Consider the following 24,695-nt stretch of genomic DNA (forward strand, 5'->3'; position numbering starts at 1 on the left):
AGAGTTGTACAGCATAGAAACAGGCCCTCACACTTCTCAGGATTAAATTCCATTTGCCACTGCTCCGCCCATCTTACCAGCCCATCCATATCGTCCTGTAATCGAAGGCTTTCCTCCTCACTATTTACGACACCACCAATTTCCGTGTCATAGAGTCGTACAGCATAGAAACAGGCCCTTCGGCCCACCGCGTCCATGCCCATCATAATGCCTATCTACACTAATCCCACCTGCCTGCATTAATTCCATATCCCTCTATACCTTGCTCATTCAAATACCTGTCCAGATGCCCTTTAAATGTTGTTACTGTTCCTGCCTCCACCACCTCCTCTGGCAGCTCATTCCAGATACCCACTATTCTTTGTGTGAAAAATTTACCCCTTTAATCCCCTTTAAACCTCCTCCCCCTCACCTTAAATCTATGCCCTCTAGTTTTAGTCACCCCTACCATAGGAAACAGACTCTGGCTATCTACCCTATTTGTGCCCCTCATAATTTTATATACCTCTATAATGTCCCCTCTCAGCCTCCTTCGCTCCAGGGAAAACAGACCCAGCCTATCCAATCTCCCTTTATAACTCAAGCCCTCCAAACCAGGCAACATCCTTGTGAATCATTTCTGCACCCTCTTTAGCTTAATCACATCTTTTCTTTAGTGCAGCGACCAAATATTCCAAATGCAGCCTAACCAACATTATGTACAACTGCAACATGACGTCCCAACTCTTGTACTCAATGCCTCGGCCGATGAAGGCAAGCATGCCATACGCCTACTTCACCACCCTGTCTACCTGTGTTGCCACTTTCAGGGAACTATGTACATGCACCCCAAGGTCTCTCTGCTCAGCAACATTCCCCAGGGCCCTGCCATTCACTGTAAATGTCCTGCCCTGGTTTAACTTCCCAAAATGTATCACTTCACACTTGTCTGCGTTAAATTCCATTTGCCACTCTCTTGCCCACTTTCCCAGTTGATCTATATCCTGTTGTAACCTTAGACAACCTTCTTCACTGTCCACTATATCACCAATTTTGGTGTCATCTGCAAATTTACTAATCATGCCCACCGACATTCACATCCAAGTCATTAATATATATGACAAACAACAGAGGGCCCAGCACCGATCCCTGTGGCACACCACTGGTTACTGGCCTCCAATCTGAAAAACAACCCTCCACTACCACCCTCTGCCTCCTATCACCAAGCCAATTTTGTATCCAATTGGCTAGCTCACCCTGAATCCCATGTGCTCGAACCTTCTGGACTAGCCTACCATGTGGGACCTTGTCAAAGGCCTTGCTAAAGTCCATGTAGACAACGTCCACCGCCCTGCCCTCGTCAATCCTCTTGTCACCTCCTTGAAAAACTCAATCAAATTCGTGAGACATGATTTCCCATGCACAAAGCCATGCTGACTATCCCTAATCAGACCTTGCCTTTCCAGATGCATATAAATCCTGTCTCTCAGAATCCCTTCCAATAACTTTCCCACCACTGATGTAAGGCTCACCGGCCTGTAGTTCCCTGGCTTATCCCTGCTGCCCTTCTTAAATAAAGGCACAACATTAGCTATCCTCCAGTCTTCCGGTACCTCACCCGTGGCTAACGATGATACAAAAATCTCTGCCAGGGCCCCAGCAATCTCCTCCCTTGCTTCCCATAGCATCCTCGGATACACCTGGTCAGGCCTTGGGGATTTATCCACCTTAATGCGTTTCAATACCTCCAACACCTCCTCCTTTGTAATGTTGATATGCTCCAGGATATCGCTGTTCCCTCCCTTGAACTCACGAGCTTCCATGACCTTCTCCATAGTAAATACAGACAAGAAGTATTCATTTAAGACCTTGCCCATTTCCCGTGGCTCCACACATAGATTACCACACTGATCCTTAAGGGGACCTACTCTCTCCCTAGCTACCCTTTTACTCTTAATATACTTATAGAATCTTTTAGGATTCTCCTTTATCTGCCAGGGAGATCTCATGGCCCCTTTTTGCCCTCTTAATTTCCTCCTTTAGTGTACTCCTACATCCCTTATACTCCTCGAGGGACTCACTTGATCCCAGCTGCCTTTACGTGACGTATGCCTCCTTCTTTGTCCTGACCAGACCCTCAATATCTCTCGTCAACCAAGGTTCCCTAAACCTGCCAGCCTTGCCCTCCAATCTAACAGGAACATGTCGGCCCTGAACTCTTCCTATCTTGCTTTTAAAAGCCTCCCACTTGCCAGACGTCCCTTTACCTGTAAACAGCCTCTCCCATTCAACTTTTGAGAGTTCCTGTCCGATGTCATCGAAATGAGCCTTCCCCCAATTTAGGACTTCAACTTGAGGACCAGTCCAATCCTTTTCCATAACCATCTTGAAACTAATAGAGTTATGGTCACTGGTCCCCCACTGACACATCAACCACCTGCCCAGCCTCATTTCCTGAGAGGAAGTCGAATGTAGCCCCTTCTCAAGTAGGGCCATCCACATACTGCTTCAGAAAACTATCCTGGTCACACTTAACAAATTCTTCCCCAACTGATCCCTTAGCACTAAGGCAGTCCCAGTCAATATTAGAGAAGTTAAAATCACCTACTATAGTGACGAAGATGATTGATGAAGGAAGGGCAGTGGATGTTATCTATATGGACTTCAGTAAAGCCTTTGACAAGGTGCCTCATGGCAGACAGATACAAAAGGTGAAGTCACATGGGATCAGAGATGAGCTGGCAAGATGGATACAGAACTGGCTCGGTCATAGAAGACAGAGGGTAGCAGTGGAAGGGTGCTTTTCTGAATGGAGGGATGTGACTAGTGGTGTTCCGCAGGGATCAGTGCTGGGACCTTTGCTGTTTGTAGTATATATAAATGATTTGGAGGAAAATGTAGCCGGTCTGAATAGTAAGTTTGTGGACGACACAAAGGTTGGTGGAGTTGCGGATAGTAATGAGGATTGTCAGAGGATACAGCAGGATATAGATCGGTTGGAGACTTGGGCGGATAAATGGCAGATGGAGTTTAATCCAGACAAATGTGAGGTAATGCATTTTGGAAGGTCTAATGCAGGTGGGAAGTATACAGTAAATGGCAGAACCCTTAGGAGTATTGACAGGCAGAGAGATCTGGGCGTACAGGTCCACAGGTCACTGAAAGTGGCAAAGCAGGTGGATAAGGTAGTCAAGGCATACGGCATGCTTGCCTTCATCGTTCAGGGCATAGAGTATAAAAATTGGCAAGTCATGCTGCAGCTGTACAGAACTTTAGTTAGGCCACACTCAGAATATTGCGTACAATTCTGGTCGCCACACTACCAGAAGGATGTGGGGGCTTTGGAGAGGGTACAGAAGAGGTTTACCAGGATGTTGCCTGGTCTGGAGGGCATTAGCTATGAGGAGAGGTTGGATAAACTTGGATTGTTTTCACTGGAACGACGGAGGTGGAGGGGCGACATGATAGAGGTTTACAAAGTTATGAGCGGCATAGACAGAGTGGATAGTCAGAAGCTTTTTCCCAGGGTGGAAGAGTCAGTTACTAGGGGACATAGGTTTAAGGTGCGAGGGGCAAAGTTTAGAGGGGATGTGCGAGGCAAGTTCTTTACACAGAGGGCGGTGAGTGCCTGTAACTTGCTGCCAGGGGAGGTGGTGGAAGCAGGTACGATAGCGACGTTTAAGAGGCATCTTGACAAATACATAAATAGGAAGGGAATAGAGGGATACGGTCCCCGGAAGTGCAGAAGGCCTTACTTTAGGCAGGCAACAGGATCGGCGCAGGTTTGGAGGGCCAAATGGCCTATTCCTGTGCTGTACTGTTCTTTGTTCTATATCAAGCCTATAATTCCAACACCTATCTGTGATTTCCCTACATATATGCTCCTCCAATTCCCTCTGACTATTGGGGGGAGGGCCTATAGTATAATCCCTTTCTTATTTCTAAGTTCTACCCATATGGCCTCGCTAGACATTCCCCCCCCCCCCCCCCCACCCCCCGAGATATCCTCTCTAATTACTGCCGTGATGTCCTCCCTAATCAATAGTGCAACTCCCCCTCCTCTCTTCCCTCCATCTCTGTCTCGCCAGAAGCATCGGTACCCTGGAACATTGAGCTGCCAGTCCTGCCCATCCCTCAACCACGTTTCCGTAATAGCTATAATATCACAATCCCATGTACCGATCCATGCTCTGAGTTCATCTGCCTTACCTGTAAGGCTTCTTGCATTAAAGTAGACGCAGTTTAGCCTACCAGACCTTCCACGCTCCCTGTCCTTCCCCTGCCTGGCCTGCCTACAAGACTTGCTTGCTTTAACCTCTACATTTGCCTCAACTATCTCATTGGAGAGACTACTACTTTGGGTCCCACCCCCCTGCCAGAGTAGTTTAAACTCCCCCGAGTAGTACTAGCAAACCTCCCCGCAAGGATATTGGTCCTATTCCAGTCCCTCTTGTACAGGTCACATCTACACCAGAAGAGATCCCAATGATCCAAGTAGCTGAAGCCCTCCCGCCTACACCAGCTCTTCAGCCACGCATTCATTTGCCTAATCCTCCTATTCCTACCCTCACTAGCATGTGGCACGGAGTAATCCTGAGATTACAGCCCTAGAGGTTCTGCTTTTTAACCTTCTGCCTAACTCCCTATATGCACTTTGCAGGACCTCATCCTTCTTCCTGCCTATGTTGTTCGTACCAATATGGACCATGACCTCTGGCTGCTCACCCTCCCCTTTCAGAATGTCCTGCAGCTGCTCCGAGACATCCTTGACCCTCGCACCAGGGAGGCAAATACCATCCTGGAGTCTCATTTGTGGCCACAGAAACGCCTATCTACACCCCTTACGATAGAATCTCCTATCACTATAGCTCTTCCACCCCTTTTCCTCCCCTGCTGTGCAGCAGAGCCCTCTGTGGTGCCACAAACTTGGCTGTTGCTGCTTTCCCCGGGAGATCATTCCCCCCCGCCCCCAACAGTATCCAAAGTGGTATATCTGTTTGAGAGGGGGACGGCCACAGGGGACTCCTGTACTACCTGCCTGTGCCTACTGCTCCATCTGGTGGTCACCCATCCCTTTTCAGCTTGTGCAGCCATTACCTGCGGTGTGACCACCTCACTAAATGTGCTATCCACGGCGTCCTCAGCATCGCGGATGCTCCACAGTGAATCCACCTGCAGCTCTGTAATGCGGGTAGTCAATAGCTGCGGATGGATACACTGCCTGCACACATGGTCATCAGGGACACTGGAAGCATCCCTGATTTCCCACATAGCACAGGAGGAGCAGATGATGGGGCTGAGTTCTCCTGTCATGACTTACTTTTAAATTAATTAATTACTCCCTTAATTAAAAAAACTAATTACACTGGGGGCCTTGTTCTACCCACTACAATCTAAAGTCCTTAATAAGCTACACTGAATTTTAAAAAACACTTTAATAGTACTCACCTTATCACCAGAGGTTTTTTTATTTCAACAAAAAAAACTTTCCCCTTTTTTAAAAAAAAGATATTTAAATGCACTAACAGCAGTGACTCACTCAACCAATCACCTTGCAGCTCTCCTCTGATGTCACTGTTGGCATTTTTTTCAAAACTCCGGCACGCTGGAAGAGCTCCTCTCCACTCCTTCCGGAAGGTAAGGGACTGGGCCTCAATCCTCTGGCTCAATTTATTGGCTCCGCTCTCGGCATTCTCCCCACAGGTCCACACTGTTCCTCTCCGCTCTGGTACCAGAAGGTAAAATTCAAACAACTCCATCAGTCAGTCATGTGACTGAAACTGGTCTGACCACTTCTGTGTATTGGGGAAGCAACGACTGGGTCCCTTTGTTCCAACACTGTCGGTTACTATGCAAATGTCTTTCCAGTCAGGGGCTTGCAATTCTTTAAGTTTTAATGCTCATGTGGCGAAATCATACGTGCCTCAGTCTAGGCAGGTGGGGGGTTTGCCTGATACGACCCCAAGCAAAAGGGAACGTTTCATTTAGCCAGATGGGGTCGGAAATACCCACCTGACCGGTGCTGGGTCAGTTCCCACGATGGTCACCCTCAACCAGCACAGTGCCTAGTCCTGGACGACTTCCAACATAGTCAACACAGGCCATCGTTCATTCACCTTGGCCTTTTCCTTCCAGTCATCAACAGTGCAAGGAAGATGCGATGGAACCTCCGTAAAGCAGGTTGGTGAAAATACAGCGTGACCTTGGACCGCATCACAGTAACTATACCTATTTATAATATAGGGGTGGAAGAATTCTAAGTGCTTTCGTGATGCCATTCACAAAGCTGCTTGCACAACCATCCCACGTGGCTACCGACCCATCTACGTCCCATGCATTGATACAGAGAGGATAGCACTCCTAAAAGAATATGGAATATCTGGTAACCCTGATATAGACCACCTCATCGAGTCTCTCAATACTGCATGCCACGCGAGATGGGAGGCATTTGATAAGGTGCCATATTAAAGATTACTTACCTTCTGGGAGAGGAACAGACCTGCGGGAAGAACACAGAGCGAGGAGTGGATAGAGCTCGAGGATGGCAGCCGAGAGCGCTAACCTTCCAGGAGAGCAGTGGAGAGAAACAGACCTGAGCAAGAACATGGAGCGAGGAGCAGATAAATATAGCACTTACCTTCCAGGAGAGGAGCGGACCTGCAGGAAGAACACGGAATGAGGATCGGATAAATAGGTAGCCTGAGGAACGCAGCCTAGAGCACTTACCTTTTGGGAGAGCAACGGAGGGGAGTCCAGGCACACCGGAGTTTGAAAACAAAGTGAGCAGTGATGTCACAAGGAAGCTGCAAGGTGATTGATTAGTGAGTAACTGCTGTTAGGGAATAACTCTAAACAGCTGGCTTAGTACATTACTGTTAGGGTGTGTGTGTAAATAGCTTAATATTAAAGAACAAGTGCGTAGCTGTATTTTTTTTTAAGTAAGGTTTATTTTACTAGTGAACTATATTGATTTTTAGTAGGATTTATAAATACTAGTAAGGTTTTATTCATAATTCTAAGCTGTTGTAGTATTGATAAGGTTATTTTTAGCAGTAGCAAAGGTTCAACTAATAAATAGAGGAATGGCAGAGTTGCTTCAACCTCAAGAGTGCACCTCCCGTGCTATGTGGGACCTCCAGGATGCTTCCCGTGAATCTAGAATGGTGTGTTGCTCCCTGCTGCCAGGGTCAAGGTTGTCACCGAGTGGCTGCAAAGCATCCTGAAGGGAGAGAGTGTACAGCCAGCAGTCATGGTCCACATCATAACCAACGACATAGACAGAAAGAGGGATGTAGTCTTGCAGTCAGAATTTGGGGAGCTAGGTAAGAAATTAGCAAGCAGGACCTCAAAAGTAGTCATAGAGTCATAGAGAGATACAGCACTGAAACAGGCCCTTCGGCCCACTGAGTCTGTGCCGACCATCAACCACTCATTTATACTAATCCTACATTAATCCCATATTCCCTACCACATCCCCACCTTCCCTCAATTCTCCGACCACCTACCTAAACTAGGGGCAATTTACAATGGCCAATTTACCTATCAACCTGCAAGCCTTTGGCTGTGGGAGGAAACCAGAGCACCCGGCAGAAACCCACATGGTCACAGAGAGAACTTGCAAACTCCACACAGGCAGTATCCAGAACTGAACCCGGGTCGCTGGAGCTGTGAGGTTGTGGTGCTAACCACTGTGCCGCCCCAAATCTCCAGATTACTCCCAGTGCCACATGCAAGTGAGTATAGAAATAGAAGGATAAAACAGATGAATGCATGGCTGGAAAAATGATGCAGGAGGGAGGTATTCAGATTCCTGGGATATTGGGACCGGCTCTGGGGGAGAAGGGACCGGTACAGGTCGGATGGGTTGCACCTGAACAGAGCTGGGACTGAGTTCCTTGCGGGATGTTTTGCTAGTGCTGTTGGGGAGGGTTTAAACTAGTTTGGCAAGGGGATGGGGACCGGAGGGTAGACTCAGCTGGGACAAAATCAGAAATTAAAATGGAAGGTGGAAAATTAATGCTATTGCTATTACTGAGACTTGGTTAAGGGAAGGGCATGATTGGCAACTAAATATCCCAGGATACCGATGCTTCAGGTGGGATAAAGAGGGAGGTAAAAGGGGTGGAGGAGTTGCATTCCTGGTCAAAGAGGATATCACAGCTGTGCTGAAGGCACTATGGAGGACTCGAGCTGTGAGGCAATATGGGCAGAACTCAGAAATAGGAAGGGTGCGGTAACAATGTTGGGGCTGTACTACAGGCCTCCCAACAGCGAGCGTGAGATAGAGGTACAAATATGTAAACAGATTATGGAAAGCTGTAGGAGCAACAGGGTGGTGGTGATAGGAGATTTTAATTTTCCCAACATTGACTGGGATTCACTTAATGTTAGAGGTCTAGATGGAGCAGAATTTGTAAGGAGCATCCAGGAGGGTTTTCTAGAGCAGTATGTAAATAGTCCAACTCGGGAAGGGGCCATACTGGACCTGGTGTTGGGGAATGAGCCCGGCCAGGTTGTTGAAGTTTCAGTAGGGGACTACTTTGGGAATAGTGATCACAATTCCGTAAGTTTTAGAATACTCATGGACAAAGACGAGAGTGGTCCTAAAGGAAGAGTGCTAAATTGGGGGAAGGCCAACTATACCAAAATTCGGCAGGAGCTGGGGAATGTAGATTGGGAGCAGCTGTTTGAAGGTAAATCCACATTTGATATGTGGGAGGCTTTTAAAGAGAGGTTGATTAGCGTGCAGGAGAGACATGTTCCTGTGAAAATGAGGGATAGAAATGGCAAGATTAGGGAACCATGGATGACAGGTGAAATTGTGAGACTAGCTAAGAGGAAAAAGGAAGCATACATAAGGTCTAGGCGGCTGAAGAAAGACGAAGCTTTGAAAGAATATCGGGATTGTAGGCACAATCTGAAACGAGGAATTAAGAGGGCTAAAAGGGGTCATGGAATATCTTTAGCAAACAGGGTTAAGGAAAATCCCAAAGCCTTTTATTCATATATAAGGAGCAAGAGGGTAACTAGAGAAAGGATTGGCCCACTCAAGGACAAAGGAGGAAAGTTATGCGTGGAGTCAGAGAAAATGGGTGAGATTCTAAATGAGTACTTTGCATCGGTATTCACCGAGGAGAGGGACATGACGGATGTGGAGGTTAGGGACAGATGTTTAATTACTCTAGGTCAAGTCGGCATAAGGAGGGAGGAAGTGTTGGGTATTCTAAAAGGCATTAAGGTGGACAAGTCCCCAGGTCCGGATGGAATCTATCCCAGGTTACTGAGGGAAGCGAGAGAGGAATTAGTTGGGGCCTTAACAGATATCTTTGCAACATCCTTAAACACGGGTGAGGTCCCGGAGGACTGGAGAATTGCTAATGTTGTCCCCTTGTTTAAGAAGGGTAGCAGGGATAATCCAGGTAATTATAGACCGGTGAGCTTGACGTCAGTGGTAGGGAAGCTGCTGGAGAAGATACTGAGGGATAGGATCTATTCCCATCTGGAAGAAAATGGGCTTATCAGTGATAGGCAACATGGTTTTGTGCAGGGAAGGTCATGTCTTACCAACTTAATAGAATTCTTTGAGGAAGTGACAAAGTTGATTGATGAGGGAAGGGCTGTAGATGTCATATACATGGACTTCAGTAAGGCGTTTGATAAGGTTCCCCATGGTAGGCTGATGGAGATGGTGAAGGCGCATGGGGTCCAAGGTGTACTAGCTAGATGGATAAAGAACTGGCTTGGCAACAGGAGACAGAGAGTAGCAGTGGAAGGGAGTTTCTCAAAATGGAGAGGTGTGACCAGTGGTGTTCCACAGGGATCTGTGCTGGGACCACTGTTGTTTGTGATATAAATAAATGATTTGGAGGAAAGTATAGGTGGTCTGATTAGCAAGTTTGCAGACGACACTAAGATTGGTGGAGTAGCAGATACTGAAGGGGACGGTCAGAGAATACAGCAGAATATAGATAGACTGGAGAGTTGGGCAGAGAAATGGCAGATGGAGTTCAATCAGGGCAAATGCGAGGTGATGCATTTTGGAAGATCCAATTCAAGAGTGAACTATACAGTAAATGGAAAAATCCTGGGGAAAATTGATGTACAGAGAGATTTGGGTGTTCAGGTCCATTGTTCCCTGAAGGTGGCAACGCAGGTCAATAGAGTGGTCAAGAAGGCATTCGGCATGCTTTCCTTCATCGGACGGGGTATTGAGTACAAGAGTTGGCAGGTCATGTTACAGTTGTATAGGACTTTGGTTCGGCCACATTTGGAATACTGCGTGCAGTTCTGGTCGCCACATTACCAAAAGGATGTGGATGCTTTGGAGAGGGTGCAGAGGAGATTCACCAGGATGTTGCCTGGTATGGAGGGCGCTAGCTATGAAGAGAGGTTGAGTAGATTAGGATTATTTTCATTAGAAAGACGGAGGTTGAGGGGGGACCTGATTGAGGTGTACAAAATCATGAGCGGTATAGACAGAATGGATAGCAAGAAGCTTTTTCCCAGAGTGGGGGATTCAACTACAAGGGGACACGAGTTCAAAGTGAAAGGGGAAAAGTTTAGGGGGGATATGCGTGGAAATTTCTTTACGCAGAGGGTGGTGGGTGCATGGAACGCATTGCCAGTGGATGTGGTAGACGTGGGCACGATAGCGTCTTTTAAGATGTATCTAGACAGATACATGAATGGGCAGGAAGTAAAGAGATACAGACCCTTAGAAAATAGGCGACAGGTTTAGATAGAGGATTTGGATCGGCGTAGGCTTGGAGGGCCGAAGGGCCTGTTCCTGTGCTGTAATTTTCTTTGTAAGTCAGGAAGACAGAGGAAGCGAGGGTTAGAAAATTAAAAAAAAGTTTGACAGTGCTCAAGGGTATCTATTTCAATGCAAGGAGTATTGCAAATAAAGCAAATGAGCTGAGGACACAGATAGACATGTGGCAGTATGATATCATAGCTATTACAGAAACATGGCTTAAGGAGGGACAGGAATGGCATCTCAATGTTCCTGGTTACAGGGCTTCCAGATGCGATAGGGAGGGGGGATAAGAAAGGAGGGGGAGTGGCAATTTTGGTCAAGGAAACTATTTCAGTTGTAAGGAGGGATGATATGTTTGAAGGTTCATCAAATGAGGCCATATGGATTGAGCTAAGAAACAAAAAAGGGGCAATCACACTGCTGGGAGTGTATTATAGACCCCCAAACAGTCAGAGGGAGATAGAACAGCAGATATGTAGACAAAAATCTGAGAAGTGCAAGAACAATAGGGCAGTAATAGTAGGGGATTTTAATTACCACAATATTAACTGGGATAGTTTTAGTGTGAAAGAATTTGAGGGAGCAGAATTCTTGAGGTGCATTCAGGAGAACGTTTTTGCTCAGTATATAGCAAGTGCAACAAGAGAGGGTGCAGTGTTAGACTTAGTTTTCGGAAATGAAGATAGGCAGGTGGAAGGAGTGACAGTGGGAGAGCATTTTGTTGGGAGTGATCATAATTCAGTCAGTTTTAACAGAATTATGGAAAAGGACAGAGATAGAACAGGAGTTAGAGTTCTCAATTGGGGCAAAGCCAATTTTACTAAACTGAGGAGTGATTTAGTGAAAGTGCACTGGAAACAGCTACTTGAAGGTAAATCAGTGTCAGAACAGTGGGAGGCATTCAAAGGGGAGATTCAAGGGTTTCAGGGTAAACATGTTCCCACAAAGATACAGGGTAAGGCGGCCAAATCTAGAGCCCCCTGGATGACAATGAGCCGACAGGGTAAGATAAATCAGAAAAGGAAAGTTTATGTCAGACACCAAGAACTCAATACCACAGAAAGCCGAGAGTATAGAAAGTGGAGGGGTGAAATCAAAAGGAAATTAGGAAAACAAAGAGAGGCCATGAAAGAATATTGGCAAGTAAAATCAAGGTGAACCCAAAGATGTTTTATCAATACATTAAGAGTAAGAGGATAACTAAGGAGAGAGTAGGGCACATAAAAGACCATCAAGATGGAGAGTGACGTAGTTGATTCTGAAACTAGGGTCCTGAATTTTAATAAAGGAAACTACAAAGGTATCAGGTGTGAGTTGGCTATGACAGATTGCAAACATTCAAAGAGCACATGGATGAACTGAAACAATTGTTTATTCCTGTCCGACGCAAAAGGAAAACAGGAAAGGTAGCCAAACCATGGCTTACAAGGGAAATTACAGACAGCATTAGATCCAAGGAAGAGGCATACAAATTTGCCAGAAAAAACAACAGACCTGAGGATTGGGAGCAGTTTAGAATTCAGCAAAGGAGTACCAAGCGATTAAGAAGGGGAAAATAGAGTACAAGGGCAAGCTTGCGGGAACATAAAAACTGGCTGTAAAAGTTTCTATAGGTATGTGAAGAGAAAAAAGATTGGTGAAGACAAATGTAGATCCCTTACAATCAGAAACAGGGGAATTTATTATGGGGAACAAAGACTTTGGTTCTGTCTTCACAAAGGAGGACACAAATATCATACCAGAAATGTTGGGGAACACAAGGTTTAGTGAGAGGGAGGAACTGAAAGAAATCAATATTAGTAGAGAAATGGTGTTGGGGAAATTGATGGGATTAAAGGCCGATAAATCCCCTGGGCCTGATAATCTACATCCCAGAGTACTTAAGGAAGTGACCCTAGAAATAGTGGATGCATTGGTGGTCATCTTCCAAGATTCTATAGACTCTGGAACAGTTCCTACAGATTGGAGGGTGGCTAATGTAACCCCACTATTTAAAAAGGGAGGTAGAGAGAAAACAGGGAATTATAGACCAGTCAGCCTGACGTCAGTAGTGGGGAAAATTCTAGAGTCCATGATAAAAGATTTTATAGCAGAGCACTTGGAGAACAGTGGTAGAATCAGGCAGAGTCAGCATGGATTTATGAAAGGGAAATCATGCTTGACAAATCTACTAGAATTCTTCAAGGATGTAACTAGTAGAGTTGATGAGGGGGAGCCAGTGGATGTGGTTTATTTGGACTTTCAGAAGGCTTTTGACAAAGTCCCACCTAAGAGATTAGCATGTAAAATTAAAGCGCATGGGATTGGGGGTTGTGTATTGCGATGGATAGAAAATTGGTTGGCAGCCCGGAAGCAAACAGTAGGAATAAACGGGTCTTTTTTCGAATGGCAGGCAGTGACTTAGTGCGGTACCGCAGGGATCGGTGCTAGGACCCCAGCTATTCACAATATATATGAATGATTTAGATGAGGGAACTAAATGTAATATCTCCAAATTTGCAGATGACACAAAACTGGGGGGCGGGGGGGGGGGGAAGGGTGAGTTATGAGGAGGATGCAGAGGGGCCTTACGGTGATTTGCACAAGTTGAGTGAGTAGGCAAATGCATGGCAGATGCAGTATAATGTGGATAAATGTGAGGTTATCCACTTTGGTAGCAAAAACAGGAAGGCAGATTATTATCTGAATGGCTATAAACTGAGAGAGGGGAATATGCAACAAGACCTGGGTGTTCTCATACACAAGTCACTGAAGGTAAGGATGCAGGTGCAACAGGCAGTAAAAAAGGCAAATGGTACGTTGACCTTCATAGCGAGAGGATTAGAGTACAGGAGCAGGGATGTCTTGCTGCAGTTATACAGGGCCTTGGTGAGGCCACACCTGGAATATTGTGTGCACTTTTGGTCTCTTTATCTGAGGAAGGATGTTCCTGCTATAGAGGGAATGCAGCGAAGGTTTACCAGACTGATTCCTGGGATGGCAGGACTGACGCATGAAGAGAGATTGAGTCAATTAGGATTATATTCGCTGGAGTCCAGAAGAGTGAGGGGGGGATCTCATAGAAACCTATAAAATTCTAACAGGACTTGACAGGGTAAATGCAGGAAGGATGTTCCCGATGGTGGGGGAGTCCAGAACCGGGGTCATAGTCTAAGGATACGGGGTAAACCTTTCGGGACTGAGATGAGGAGAAATTACTTCACCCAGAGAGTGATGAGCCCTTGGAATTCGCTACCACAGAAAGCAGTTGAGGCCAAAACATTGTATGTTTTCAAGGAGGAGTTAGATATAGCTCTTGGGTCTAAAGGGATCAAAGGGTATGGGGGGAAAGCTGGAACAGGTTACTGAGTTGGATGATCAGCCATGATCATAATGAATGGCGGAGCAGGCTCGAAGGGCCAAATGGCCTACCCCTGCTCCTATTTTCTGTGTTTCTAAAAAGGTAACCTATGTGTAGGAGTGGAAGATAATGGTATGGTTCTTAATGAATACTTTGCATCTGTCTTCACAAAAGAGAGGGACGAAGTAGATATTGTCGTTGAGGAGGAAGAGTGTGAAGTATTGGATGTGATAAACATAGGGAGAGAGGAAGTATTAATGAGATTAGCATCCTTGAAAATTGATAAATCACCAGGGCCAGATGAAATGTATCCTTGGCTGTTAAAAGCAAGAGAGGAAATAGCAGAGGGTCTGACCATCATTTTCCAGTCCTCACTAGATACAGGTATGGTGCCAGAGGATTGGAGAATTGCTAACATTGTACCTCTGTTCAAAAAGGGAGCGAAGGGTAGACCGAATAATAAGCCAATCAGTCTAACCTGAATAGTGGGAAAATTATTGGAATCTATTCTGAGACACAGGATAAACTGTCACTTAGAAAGGCACAGGTTAATCAAGGAGAGTCAGCATGGATTTGTTAAGGGAAGATCTTGTTTGACCAACTTGATTGAATCTTTTGAAAAAATAACAAGGAAAAAGGATGAGGGTAGTGCAGTTGATGTGGTCTACATGGATTTTAGCAAGGCTTTTGACAAGGTCCCACATGGCAGACTGGGTAAAAAATTAAATCCCATGGGATCCAAGGAAATGCAGCGAGATGGATACAAAATTGGCTCGGTGGCAGGAAACAAAGGGTAAGTGTTGACTGTTTTAGTGACTGGAGGGCTGTTTCCAGTGGCATTCCGCAGGGCTCAGTACTGTATCCCCTGATTTTTGTGGTGTATATTAACGATTTGGATGTAAATGTAGAGGGTGATCAATAAGTTTGTGGATGACACAAAGATTGCAATGGTAGATAGCGAGGAGGATAGCTGTCGGCTGCAGGAAGATATTGATGGTCTGGTCAGATGGGCTGAAAAGCAGCAAATGGAATTCAACTTGGAGAAGAGCGAGGTGATGCATTTGGGGAGGTCAAAAAAGGCAAAGGAATGCATGATTAATGGGAAAATACTGCGAAGTGTAGAGGAAGTGAGGGACCTTGGAGTGAATGTCCACAGATCCCTGAAGGTAGGAGGACAGGTCGATAAGGTGGTTAAGAAGACATATGGAATCCTTTCCTTTATTAGCCGAGGCACAGAATACAAGAGCAGTGAGGTTATGCTGGAACTGTATAACTCATTGATTAGGCCACAACTTGAGTACTGTTTGCAGTTCTGGTTGCCTGATTACAGAAAGGATGTAATTGCACTAGAGAGGGTACAGAGGAGATTTACGAGGATATTGCCAGGACTAGAATATTGCAGCTATGAGGAAAGATTGGATAGGCTCGGGTTGTTCTCCTTAGAACAGAGAAGGCGGAGGGGAGATCTGATTGAAATGTACAAAATTCTGAGGGGCCTGGATAGAGTGGAGGTGAAGGGTCTATTCACCTTAGCAGAGAGGTCAGTGACTAGGGGGCATAGATTTAAAGTGATTGGTAGAACAATTAGAGGGGAGATGACGAAAAACTTTTTTCACCCAGAGGCGTGATGGTCTGGAACCACTGTCTGCAAAGGTAGTTGAGGCAGAGACCCTCAACTCATTCAAAAGGAGTCTGGATAGGTACCTCAGGTGCTGTAAGCTGCAGGGTTACTGACAAATGCTGGAAGGTGGGATTAGAATAGGTGGATTGTTTTTCGGCCGGCACAGACACAATGGGCCAAGTGGCCTCTTTCTGTGCCTTAAGCTTCCTATGATTCTACAAAATAAGAGCTCATGGTGTGGGGGTAACATATTAGCATGGATAGAGGATTGGTTAGCTAACATGAAGCAGAGTGTAGGGAAAAAATGGGTCATTTTTCAGATTGGCAAGATGTTACTAGTGGAGTGCCACAGGGATCAGTGCTGGGTAAAGGCTGGCTCGGGTATAAAATTAAAATCCAACGCTAGCCCGACCCGAAAACAGCCAACCCGGGCCCGAGTCCTTTAATTTTTTTTAAATGCCTGACCTGACCCGAACCCGAATGCTGGATGCAGAATACAGACCTGACCCAAACTCAACACATAGTCGGCTTTGGTCGGGTTCAGATCGGGTAGCCAGGCTTTAGCTCATGTTCCTGCTCCCCATTACTGACCCCCCTCCCTCCCCTCCGACACACTGAGACCAGGAGCACGCCTGGCACAGCCCATGGTCCCACTCCCCATTACTGACCCCGTGGGTGAGAGACACTGACCGTACCTGCAGCACCTTTTCCATCCGGAGACGGGGAAGAAGCTGCTGCTACTGCTGAGCCGGAGCTGCAGGAAAGGATGTTGAATGGTGGAGCCTGGCGAGGGGTGTGGCCTGGGGAATGGGGCGTGGCCTGTAGATGCATCTGGGCCCATGGTGTGGGGAGTGGGTGTTGGTCCGAGGTAAAGCCTGGCTCGGGTATAAAATTAAAACCTGACCCGGGCCCAACTCGACAACAGTCAACCCGAACCCGACCAGGGCCCAAGTCCTTTAATTTTTCTAAGTGGCTGACCCGCCCCGAACTCGACACGTGTAGTTAGGTTTGGTCGGGTTCGGGTCAGGTCGCCAGGCTTTAGTGCTGGGGCCTCAACTACTTACAAACTATATCAATGTCTTGTATGAAGGGACAGAATGAATGGTAGCTAAGTTTGCTGATGACACAAAAATAGATAGGAAAGTAAAGAAGGCATATGGTGTGTTAGCTTTTATTAGTAGGGGGATCGAGTTTCAGAGCCACGAGGTCATGCTGCAGCTGTACAAAACTCTGGTGAGACCGCACCTGGAGTATTGCGTGCAGTTCTGGTCACCGCATTATAGGAAGGATGTGGAAGCTTTGGAAAGGGTGCAGAGGAGATTTACTAGGATGTTGCCTGGTATGGAGGGAAGGTCTTACGAGGAAAGGCTGAGGGACTTGAGGTTGTTTTCGTTGGAGAGGAGGAGGAGGAGAGGTGACTTAATAGAGACATATAAGATAATCAGAGGGTTAGATAGGGTGGATAGTGAGAGTCTTTTTCCTCGGATGGTGATGGCAAACACGAGGGGACATAGCTTTAAGTTGAGGGGTGATAGATATAGGACAGATGTTAGAGGTAGTTTCTTTACTCAGAGAGTAGTAGGGGCGTGGAACGCCCTGCCTGCAACAGTAGTAGACTCGCCAACTTTAAGGGCATTTAAGTGGTCATTGGATAGACATATGGATGAAAATGGAATAGTGTAGGTCAGATGGTTTCACAGGTCGGCGCAACATCGAGGGCCGAAGGGCCTGTACTGCGCTGTAATGTTCTAATTCTAATCTAAAAATTGTCAAGGGGACATAGAGACTACAAAGGGATTGAGATAGGTTAAGTGAGTGGGCATAAATTTGGCAAATAGAGTATAATGTGGGAAAATGTGAACTTGTCCACTTTGGCAGGAAGAATAGAAAAGCAGTATATTATTTGAATGGAGAGAGACAGCAGAACTCAGCAGAGGGATCTTGGTGTCCTTGAACAGGAATCACAAAAAATTAGAATGCAGGGACAGCAAGTGATTAGGAAGGCAAATGGAATGTTGGTTTTTATTGCAAGGGAAATAGAGTATAAAGGTTGTGAAGTGTTGCTACAGCTGTACATGGCCTTAGTGAGATGGCATCTGGAGTACAGTATACAGTTTTGGTCACCTTACTTGAAGGATATATCTGCATTAGAAACATTTCAGAGAAGTTTCACTTGATTGTTTCCTGGGATAAAGGTGTTATTTTATGAGGAAAGGTTGAGCAGATTGGGCCTATACCCATTAGAGTTTAGAAGAATGACAGGCGATCTTATTGAAACATATAAAATCCTGAGGAGACTTGAAAGAATGGATGCTGTTTTTGTTTTCCTCTTGTGGGCTTCATTACTAGGAGCATAGAGTATAAAAGCAAGGAAGTTATGTTAAACTTGTATAGAACACTGGATCGGCCTCAACTCGGGCACTGTGTCAAGCTCTGAGCGCCACACTTTCGGAAAGATGTGAAGGCATTGGGGAGAGTGCAGAAAAGGTTCACAAGAATGGTTTCAGATTTGAGGAACTTTGGTTACGTGGATAGACTGGAGAAGTTGGGACTGTTTTCTTTGGAGAAGAGAAGTTTGAGAGGAGATTTAATTAGGGTATTCAAAATCATGAGGGGTCTGGACGGGGGTAGATAGGGAAAAACTGTTCCCATTGGTGGAAGGATCAAAAAGAAAAGGGAACAGATTTAAGGTAATTGGCAAAAAAAGCAATGGCGACATGAGGAAAAGGTTTTTCATGCAGTGAGTGTTTAGGATCTGGAATGCACTGTCTGAGAGTGTGGTGGAGGCAGATTCAATCGAGGCATTCATGAGGGAATTGGATTGTTATCTGAAAAGGAAGAATGTGCAGGGCTATGGGGAGAAGGCCAGGAGTGGCACGAGGTAAACTGCTCTTTCAGAGTGCAGGCGCAGACGTGATGGCTGAATGGAGGCATCCTGTGCTATATGGATTCTGTGAAAACAAGGCCAGAAGTAGGGAGAGGGCAGGGAGTGCAAGAGGGTAGAGGTAGATACAACTTACCCTGCCAACAACCATAACTCCCAAGAATTTTAAATGCCAGATACATTAAATCAGTGATTTTAAAACATTTCTATTTGAAAGCCTTGCATTCCTGGGGACGCACAGTCCTAATATGCGACTGAGGGGGATGAAAAGTCATACGGTGCTGCCATTACAGAATACATTTACAGCAACAGAAATAACCTTTCCATAAATGCAGAAAGCTGACGCCTGAAACCAGGCTTGGAAATCTACCTGTAATGAGCACCAATTCAAGATATTTCTGCATTTCTCTGAACACAGTTGTTGCACCTTTCTTACCGTAAGATAGAAGTTCCCATCTTTTCACTGTTGCTTCATCAGAGAGATGGAGAGAGGCTAGAATCAGGGTTTGAGTTTTGATACTTGCTTTGCTTCCGATTAAAATTCAACATAAAACCCAACAACCTCAAAGTTAACATATCTCAAACACAAGGCACACCAGTAGTCCAAATATGGACCTTTATTTAAAAACTCTTATTAGAGGCAACTTTCCACTTTAAACAGATTTGTTGGGATCTAGGAAGCTGATTCTTTAAATAATTTTAAATGGGAATTGGACAGATATTTGAGGATGAAGAACTATCAGGGTTATGGACAAAAAGCAGCAGTATGGGACCAAACTAAAACTGCCTAAAACTGGACACATAATTCTAAACTCAACCTAACTAATTATTCAGTTTCAGCATTACTTTACTTTTGTACTCTATACCCTTATTTATAAAACCTGGATCCTATATACTTTTTACAACTCTAACTTCCCTCCCACGTTTAAAGATTTATGTATCTCTGCTCCTCTCCTCCTTTTACAGCTGTTCCATTTCATGAATATTTTCTCCTGATTCCTCCTCCCAAAATGTATAATTATCTGCATTAAATGTTATCTGCCTGATCTATGAAGCTGTCTCTGTCGGTAACAGTCTCTCCAGTTAACTATCTTCTCTATTTTTGTTTTCTGAAAATGTTGATATTGTGTCCCTATTCCCAAGTCATGTTCCAACAATTTCCCAGCACACACCCCTGTGGGACACCACTGTTCATCGTCCTCCACTCTGAAAAACATCCATTAGTCACTACTCTCCTTTAACCAATGTCCTATCTATGCTGCTCCAGGAGTTGATTTTACAAACAAGTCTCCCATATAGCACCTTATCAAAAGTCTTTTGAAAATCAATGTATGCAAAATCCATTGAATTTACTTTATTAATGCACTCCATTATTTTCTCAGACTATTAAATTTGCCCTTTTGAAACTGGTGCTGGTTATTTTTAATCAGCCCATGAATTAGGGTGTGGGGACCACAATGGCATTTTCTTCTTCTAAACTGTCTTGTGCTCTTATGTCCAAAATCAGACAGAAGGTGGGTCGTGTGTGCAGGGGAAATGGGACCACAGCTTGAACTAGAAGCTTTGCTTTGCTGCTGATGAAAGTTCTTGAAGGATGAAACAATAAATATGCTTTTACACCAAAGGGCACTATAGTAAATGAAACAAAAATGGGCTTTGGGTCTAATAAAAATGGTCTGAGGATTGGTTTTATGAAGCGTGCTAGTTATAAAAAGGGTATTGCAGACCAGATAATTTCCAATATGAGATCTGAATAGCCAAGGTTCTGGAGCAGGTTGCTCATTTATAACATCTGCCCTCTCATGTCTGGTTCCCATTGGCTCCTTCAAATACATGACCAAACTGGGTGGGTGGCAACACAGCCTGTATCACAATATTTGGTACCACTCCAAAACTAATCCCATTATCAGTCTCCCATCGTCTTGTATCTATCCAAAACTAATGCCACTGCCCTCAACTCTATCTCCATAGACCTGTATCAATTTCCAAACTAATCCCACTGCCACCCCCCCGCCCCCCTCCCCATAGCCCTGCATCAATTACAAACTAATGCCACTAGCACAGTGGCGCAGTAGTTAGCACCGCAGCCTCACAGCTCAGTGACTCGGGTTCAATTCCGGGTACTGCCTGTGTGGAGTTTGCAAGTTCTCCCTGTGTCTGCGTGGGTTTCCTCCCACATGCCAAAGACTTGCAGATTGATAGGTAAATTGGCCATTAGCAATTGCCCCTAGTATAGGTAGGTGGTAGGGAAATAAAGGGACAGGTGGGGATGTGGTAGGAATATGGGATTAGTGTAGTGTAAATGGGTGGTTGATGGTCGGCACAGACTCGGTGGGCCGGAGGGCCTGTTTCAGTGCTGTATCTCTAAACTAAACAAGCATAGTCCTGTTTCAATCCAAAACTAATCCCACTGTTCTGCACTCTGCCCATATGCGTGTTTCAATCCAAGACTAATCCTATTCCTCCACAATGACATAATGGACTGTGACCTGTTCTTAATTATTCTTTTCTTCAAGATCCATCAGCAGAAATAATTTTCTCCTTCCTCTTCCCTCACTCTGTGATAATTTTAAATTGATGACTACCTTATCACTGATCCAAAACATGAAAGTTGTTTTCTCTATGCACTCCATCAAAACTCTTTTTATAATTGTAAAATTTCTCAGGCTTTACAGCGATAGTCTTTGTTTCTAAAGTGTCTCTTCATAAGGTTTCCCATCCCAGTTAATCTACACTGTATGCTCCCTATGGCTTTAATGCCCTTTCTATAATGGGGTCTGGACAAGTAGGAGTTTCTGTTAGGCAGAGGATGGGAGGCTGGTGACCATGGCATAATCCAACTCAATGCAATATGTGTATGGACAAGGGTTTCAGGTGGGACAGAGATAATGGACTTGGTAATGGATAAGATGGGGGTTTGAAACAGGAAATAGATAGCTCACTCCAGTTGCCTGTACCTGTCTAATTGAACATCTCTTGTAAATTTTGCAGGTTGGCTATATGATTACACACAGACATATGACTGTTCTTTCTACCTGGCTGGTGTGTGTTACCTGCTGTCTTCTGTTTCTCTCTTTCTGGAGCCCACAGCACGTAGATACAAAGCAAGGAAGCAAGCAGAGACACTGACCGTGAAGATGGAGACAATAACAAACGTGGCTTGTAGAGCTGAGTGCCAAAACGGGCAACTTATCACCCCATGCGATGGAAGGACTGAAAAGCTGGAACATATCAGCTCTGTATAAATGAGATTGTGATTTGCCTGACAAGGATTTGTAATCTCATACACTGGGAAGGAGTTACCTTATTTTATAGATATTCAAGAACCGGGATTTAAAGATTGTACTTTTTTTATTTCAATGCAATGCAATCCACTTAAAATTATATTTGTTCTGAATATTTTTGGGCAGAGGGGTGGGAATGTCAGTGATGGAACTAGAATAAGCTTTAACATTTTGCATCTAGCATTGATATGAAGTTCAGGTAGTGCCTGGATTATAACCGGAATTTCCACCACACACTGTCAGCATGCTTCTACCTGTCACAGAACACACATGAACAGTACCAACACAATTATTTCATTTCCCACATTTGTCATACTTTCTCCAAGTGAGGCTGCCAATTTGGGTCAAACTATAGTCACTGTTGGTTTTGGGCTGTGCTCACAAGAACTGAATTGAGCCACAAACCCATTTCACACAAAGACCTCCTAACCAGAGTCAAAGACTTCTATTTCCCAACCTACTCCTCCACTCACCAGCCCCCAGTTTACCTGATTTGAAAAGTGCTTGCAGTGAAAGAAATGCCTGACCCACTGTACCACTCAGCCCTACATCAGATATGATGTGTTCAGGATTATGCCAAGTTGAGAACAGATCTACACCCCCTTCCCCCAATTTAGGGAGTCAGGCTCTCATCCTTCTCACCACAAATGTAATAGCTGGTGCCTGTAACCAAGAATCTTCAACAGGAATTGTCCCAGGATCCAGGGAATATTGCTTAGGGAAGGAGGGTTTTTTTGACTGATTACCCCAAATTTAAATATTCACTGCCACAGTTCACAGCATTAAAAAAAACCTCACTCTGCTGAATTTTGGCAAAGTGTCTCCCAGATAGGCTGGCACAATACTAGCAAGCTTACATTAGCATTAAAGGACTTACTGTGCCAAAAAGTTGCCTTGAACTATTTTCTCTTGGCAGTGTCTTTTTTACTAATTTACTGCAGGAAAGGATGGGGGTGGCATCCTTTACAGAACCTGTAAGTAAATTACTTTGTATTCAGCATGCCTGCTTGCGTTACAACTACTGCAGATAGCCTCTGCTGTTACAAAGTCTTCAAAGTAGTTTTTTTTCCTTTTCCCCATTTCAGGCACCCAAAGGTGGCATCAATTACTCTTAAGGTCAATTAGCACATGGTTAGATGCAGAGTTAGAAACTTGCATTCACAGATCATCCTTAACAGATATTCCACAGTGCTTCCAGACAGTATGCAGGAGGAAGGGAGTTAGGTTTATAAAGACAGGGAGAAAAACATCATAGCTGAGAGGTTTAGGGAATAAGAGAGAGTGGTCAAAAGCTGTTGCTAGTGGGGAATGCATAAGGAAGCCAAAGTTAGAGGACCAACGGGCTTCAATTAGGATTGTGGTTGCAGAGATTGGGTAGGAAACAGACCTGTAAATCAGGATAAAGATTTTGAGTTCATTGACTTGGGGGGTGGGAACTAATGGAGGTCAAGACAGTCAGAAGGAGCATGTGGCACAGGTTATGGATGACAGGATTTTCAGTGATGTGTAATCAGCAAATAGAACTTGGAATTGAGTCTGGAGGTAATATGAGCATAGATAAGTTAAACCGTGACCTTAGCTGAGCATTCCTACTGCATCAATGTGGATTTCCTGACCCATCTATGGTTTGGCTAGTACATAACCAGCTTGGGACAATGTCGTGCTATGTCACTCCATCACCAAGAAATTGGGTTGAAACAATCCAAACTCATTCTCCATTGATCTTTTAGCGGCAGTAGAGCGAGAGAATGTTTAATCCAGGATTAGGTTTAAACTCAGCTCCCAGATAAGATAGGCATCCATTCTAACAATAACAGCAATTCCCCATAAAATGTATTTCCTGAAATAAACATGCATGTCAAAATACAAACCATTACAAATAAGCACAGATTATTGATGAGAGATCTAACTTTGCCCTTTCTTGGAGGCAGTTTCAAAAATAGAACATTTATTTTCCATTAAATCCATCCCAACTAATAGGCATCAATCATATTTACTTCTCTGCCCAATGGATCCATACTTTTTAAACTGTGGCAAAAGTTCATTATAGATTTTATTGTATATAAAACAAATTTAATAAAATTCCTCCTTTCTTGAAGTCTGTCAGTTCTGGGTTATTGGTAAAATGTGGCTCTGATCATTCAATAGAGCTTATTGCAAATAAAAGCAATAGCACAATGGTGTATTTGTCCAAATACTTCATAAATGGTGCACTCTGCACAATTCTGATGGAAGCTCCAGCATAGGTTGAAGGTGTGGTCTCCTACTGAATTATCACTCACATTGCCATAGCTAGATCACATCCACTATCCACATTTGCTCCTTTTTATTCCTTTTCAATATCTTGTGTGGTAAATATTTTCTTCATAGAACTTCAACATAAAGTTTGACCAAACACTCCTGCACAAATCAAACTAGTTAGATCTTCACAACTAGCTTTTTTCATGTTTAGAATCTGGTGGGCCCCATCACCTCTCAGAAAAGCTCGAATACCATGTAAAATACTTCCCTTGGGGATTATTTTTTAAATATTGTTGAATAATCAGAAGCAAGCTTGAAATATTTACAACAGCTGCAAGTCAGCCCGTAATAAGAGCTCAACATGACAAGTGATGGATTGCAACAGCTGTGCAATTGGAAGCATTTAGTGGCATCAGCAATGATTCCTTGGCTATTGCTAAGATATCATTACTGTCATTGTGTCAATTGGTATTCTATGCAAATACCCTTTGCATTTTAACTTCACTTTGGTTAAATTGGGTCACGCGTCTTTGTTCATGGAAGGAAAAGAAGAATTTGGAAACTCTGGCCTGTGGCAGAGCTCAGGATAA

At 44.6% G+C, this 24,695-nt stretch overlaps 2 protein-coding genes across 15 annotated transcripts in view; one reads left to right on the plus strand and one right to left on the minus strand.

Annotated features, from left to right (window-relative positions):
• slc16a4 (solute carrier family 16 member 4) overlaps positions 1–23,962 on the plus strand; it is a 204,370-nt gene extending 180,408 nt beyond the window's left edge. For 2 of the 3 annotated variants that reach the window (XM_068057573.1, XM_068057575.1), the window contains exon 10: positions 21,572–23,962. In XM_068057573.1, coding sequence (XP_067913674.1) covers positions 21,572–21,825 — 254 coding nt within the window. In that variant the 3' untranslated portion in view covers positions 21,826–23,962. The remainder of the gene's footprint in view (positions 1–21,571) is intronic. The other variant, XM_068057574.1, reaches the window with a different exon arrangement.
• rbm15 (RNA binding motif protein 15) overlaps positions 1–24,695 on the minus strand; it is a 143,203-nt gene that overhangs the window by 31,228 nt on the left and 87,280 nt on the right. The window lies entirely within an intron of this gene.

This window comes from Heterodontus francisci, chromosome 25 (genome assembly GCF_036365525.1).
Source record: "Heterodontus francisci isolate sHetFra1 chromosome 25, sHetFra1.hap1, whole genome shotgun sequence".
Taxonomy (NCBI): Eukaryota; Metazoa; Chordata; class Chondrichthyes; order Heterodontiformes; family Heterodontidae; genus Heterodontus; species Heterodontus francisci.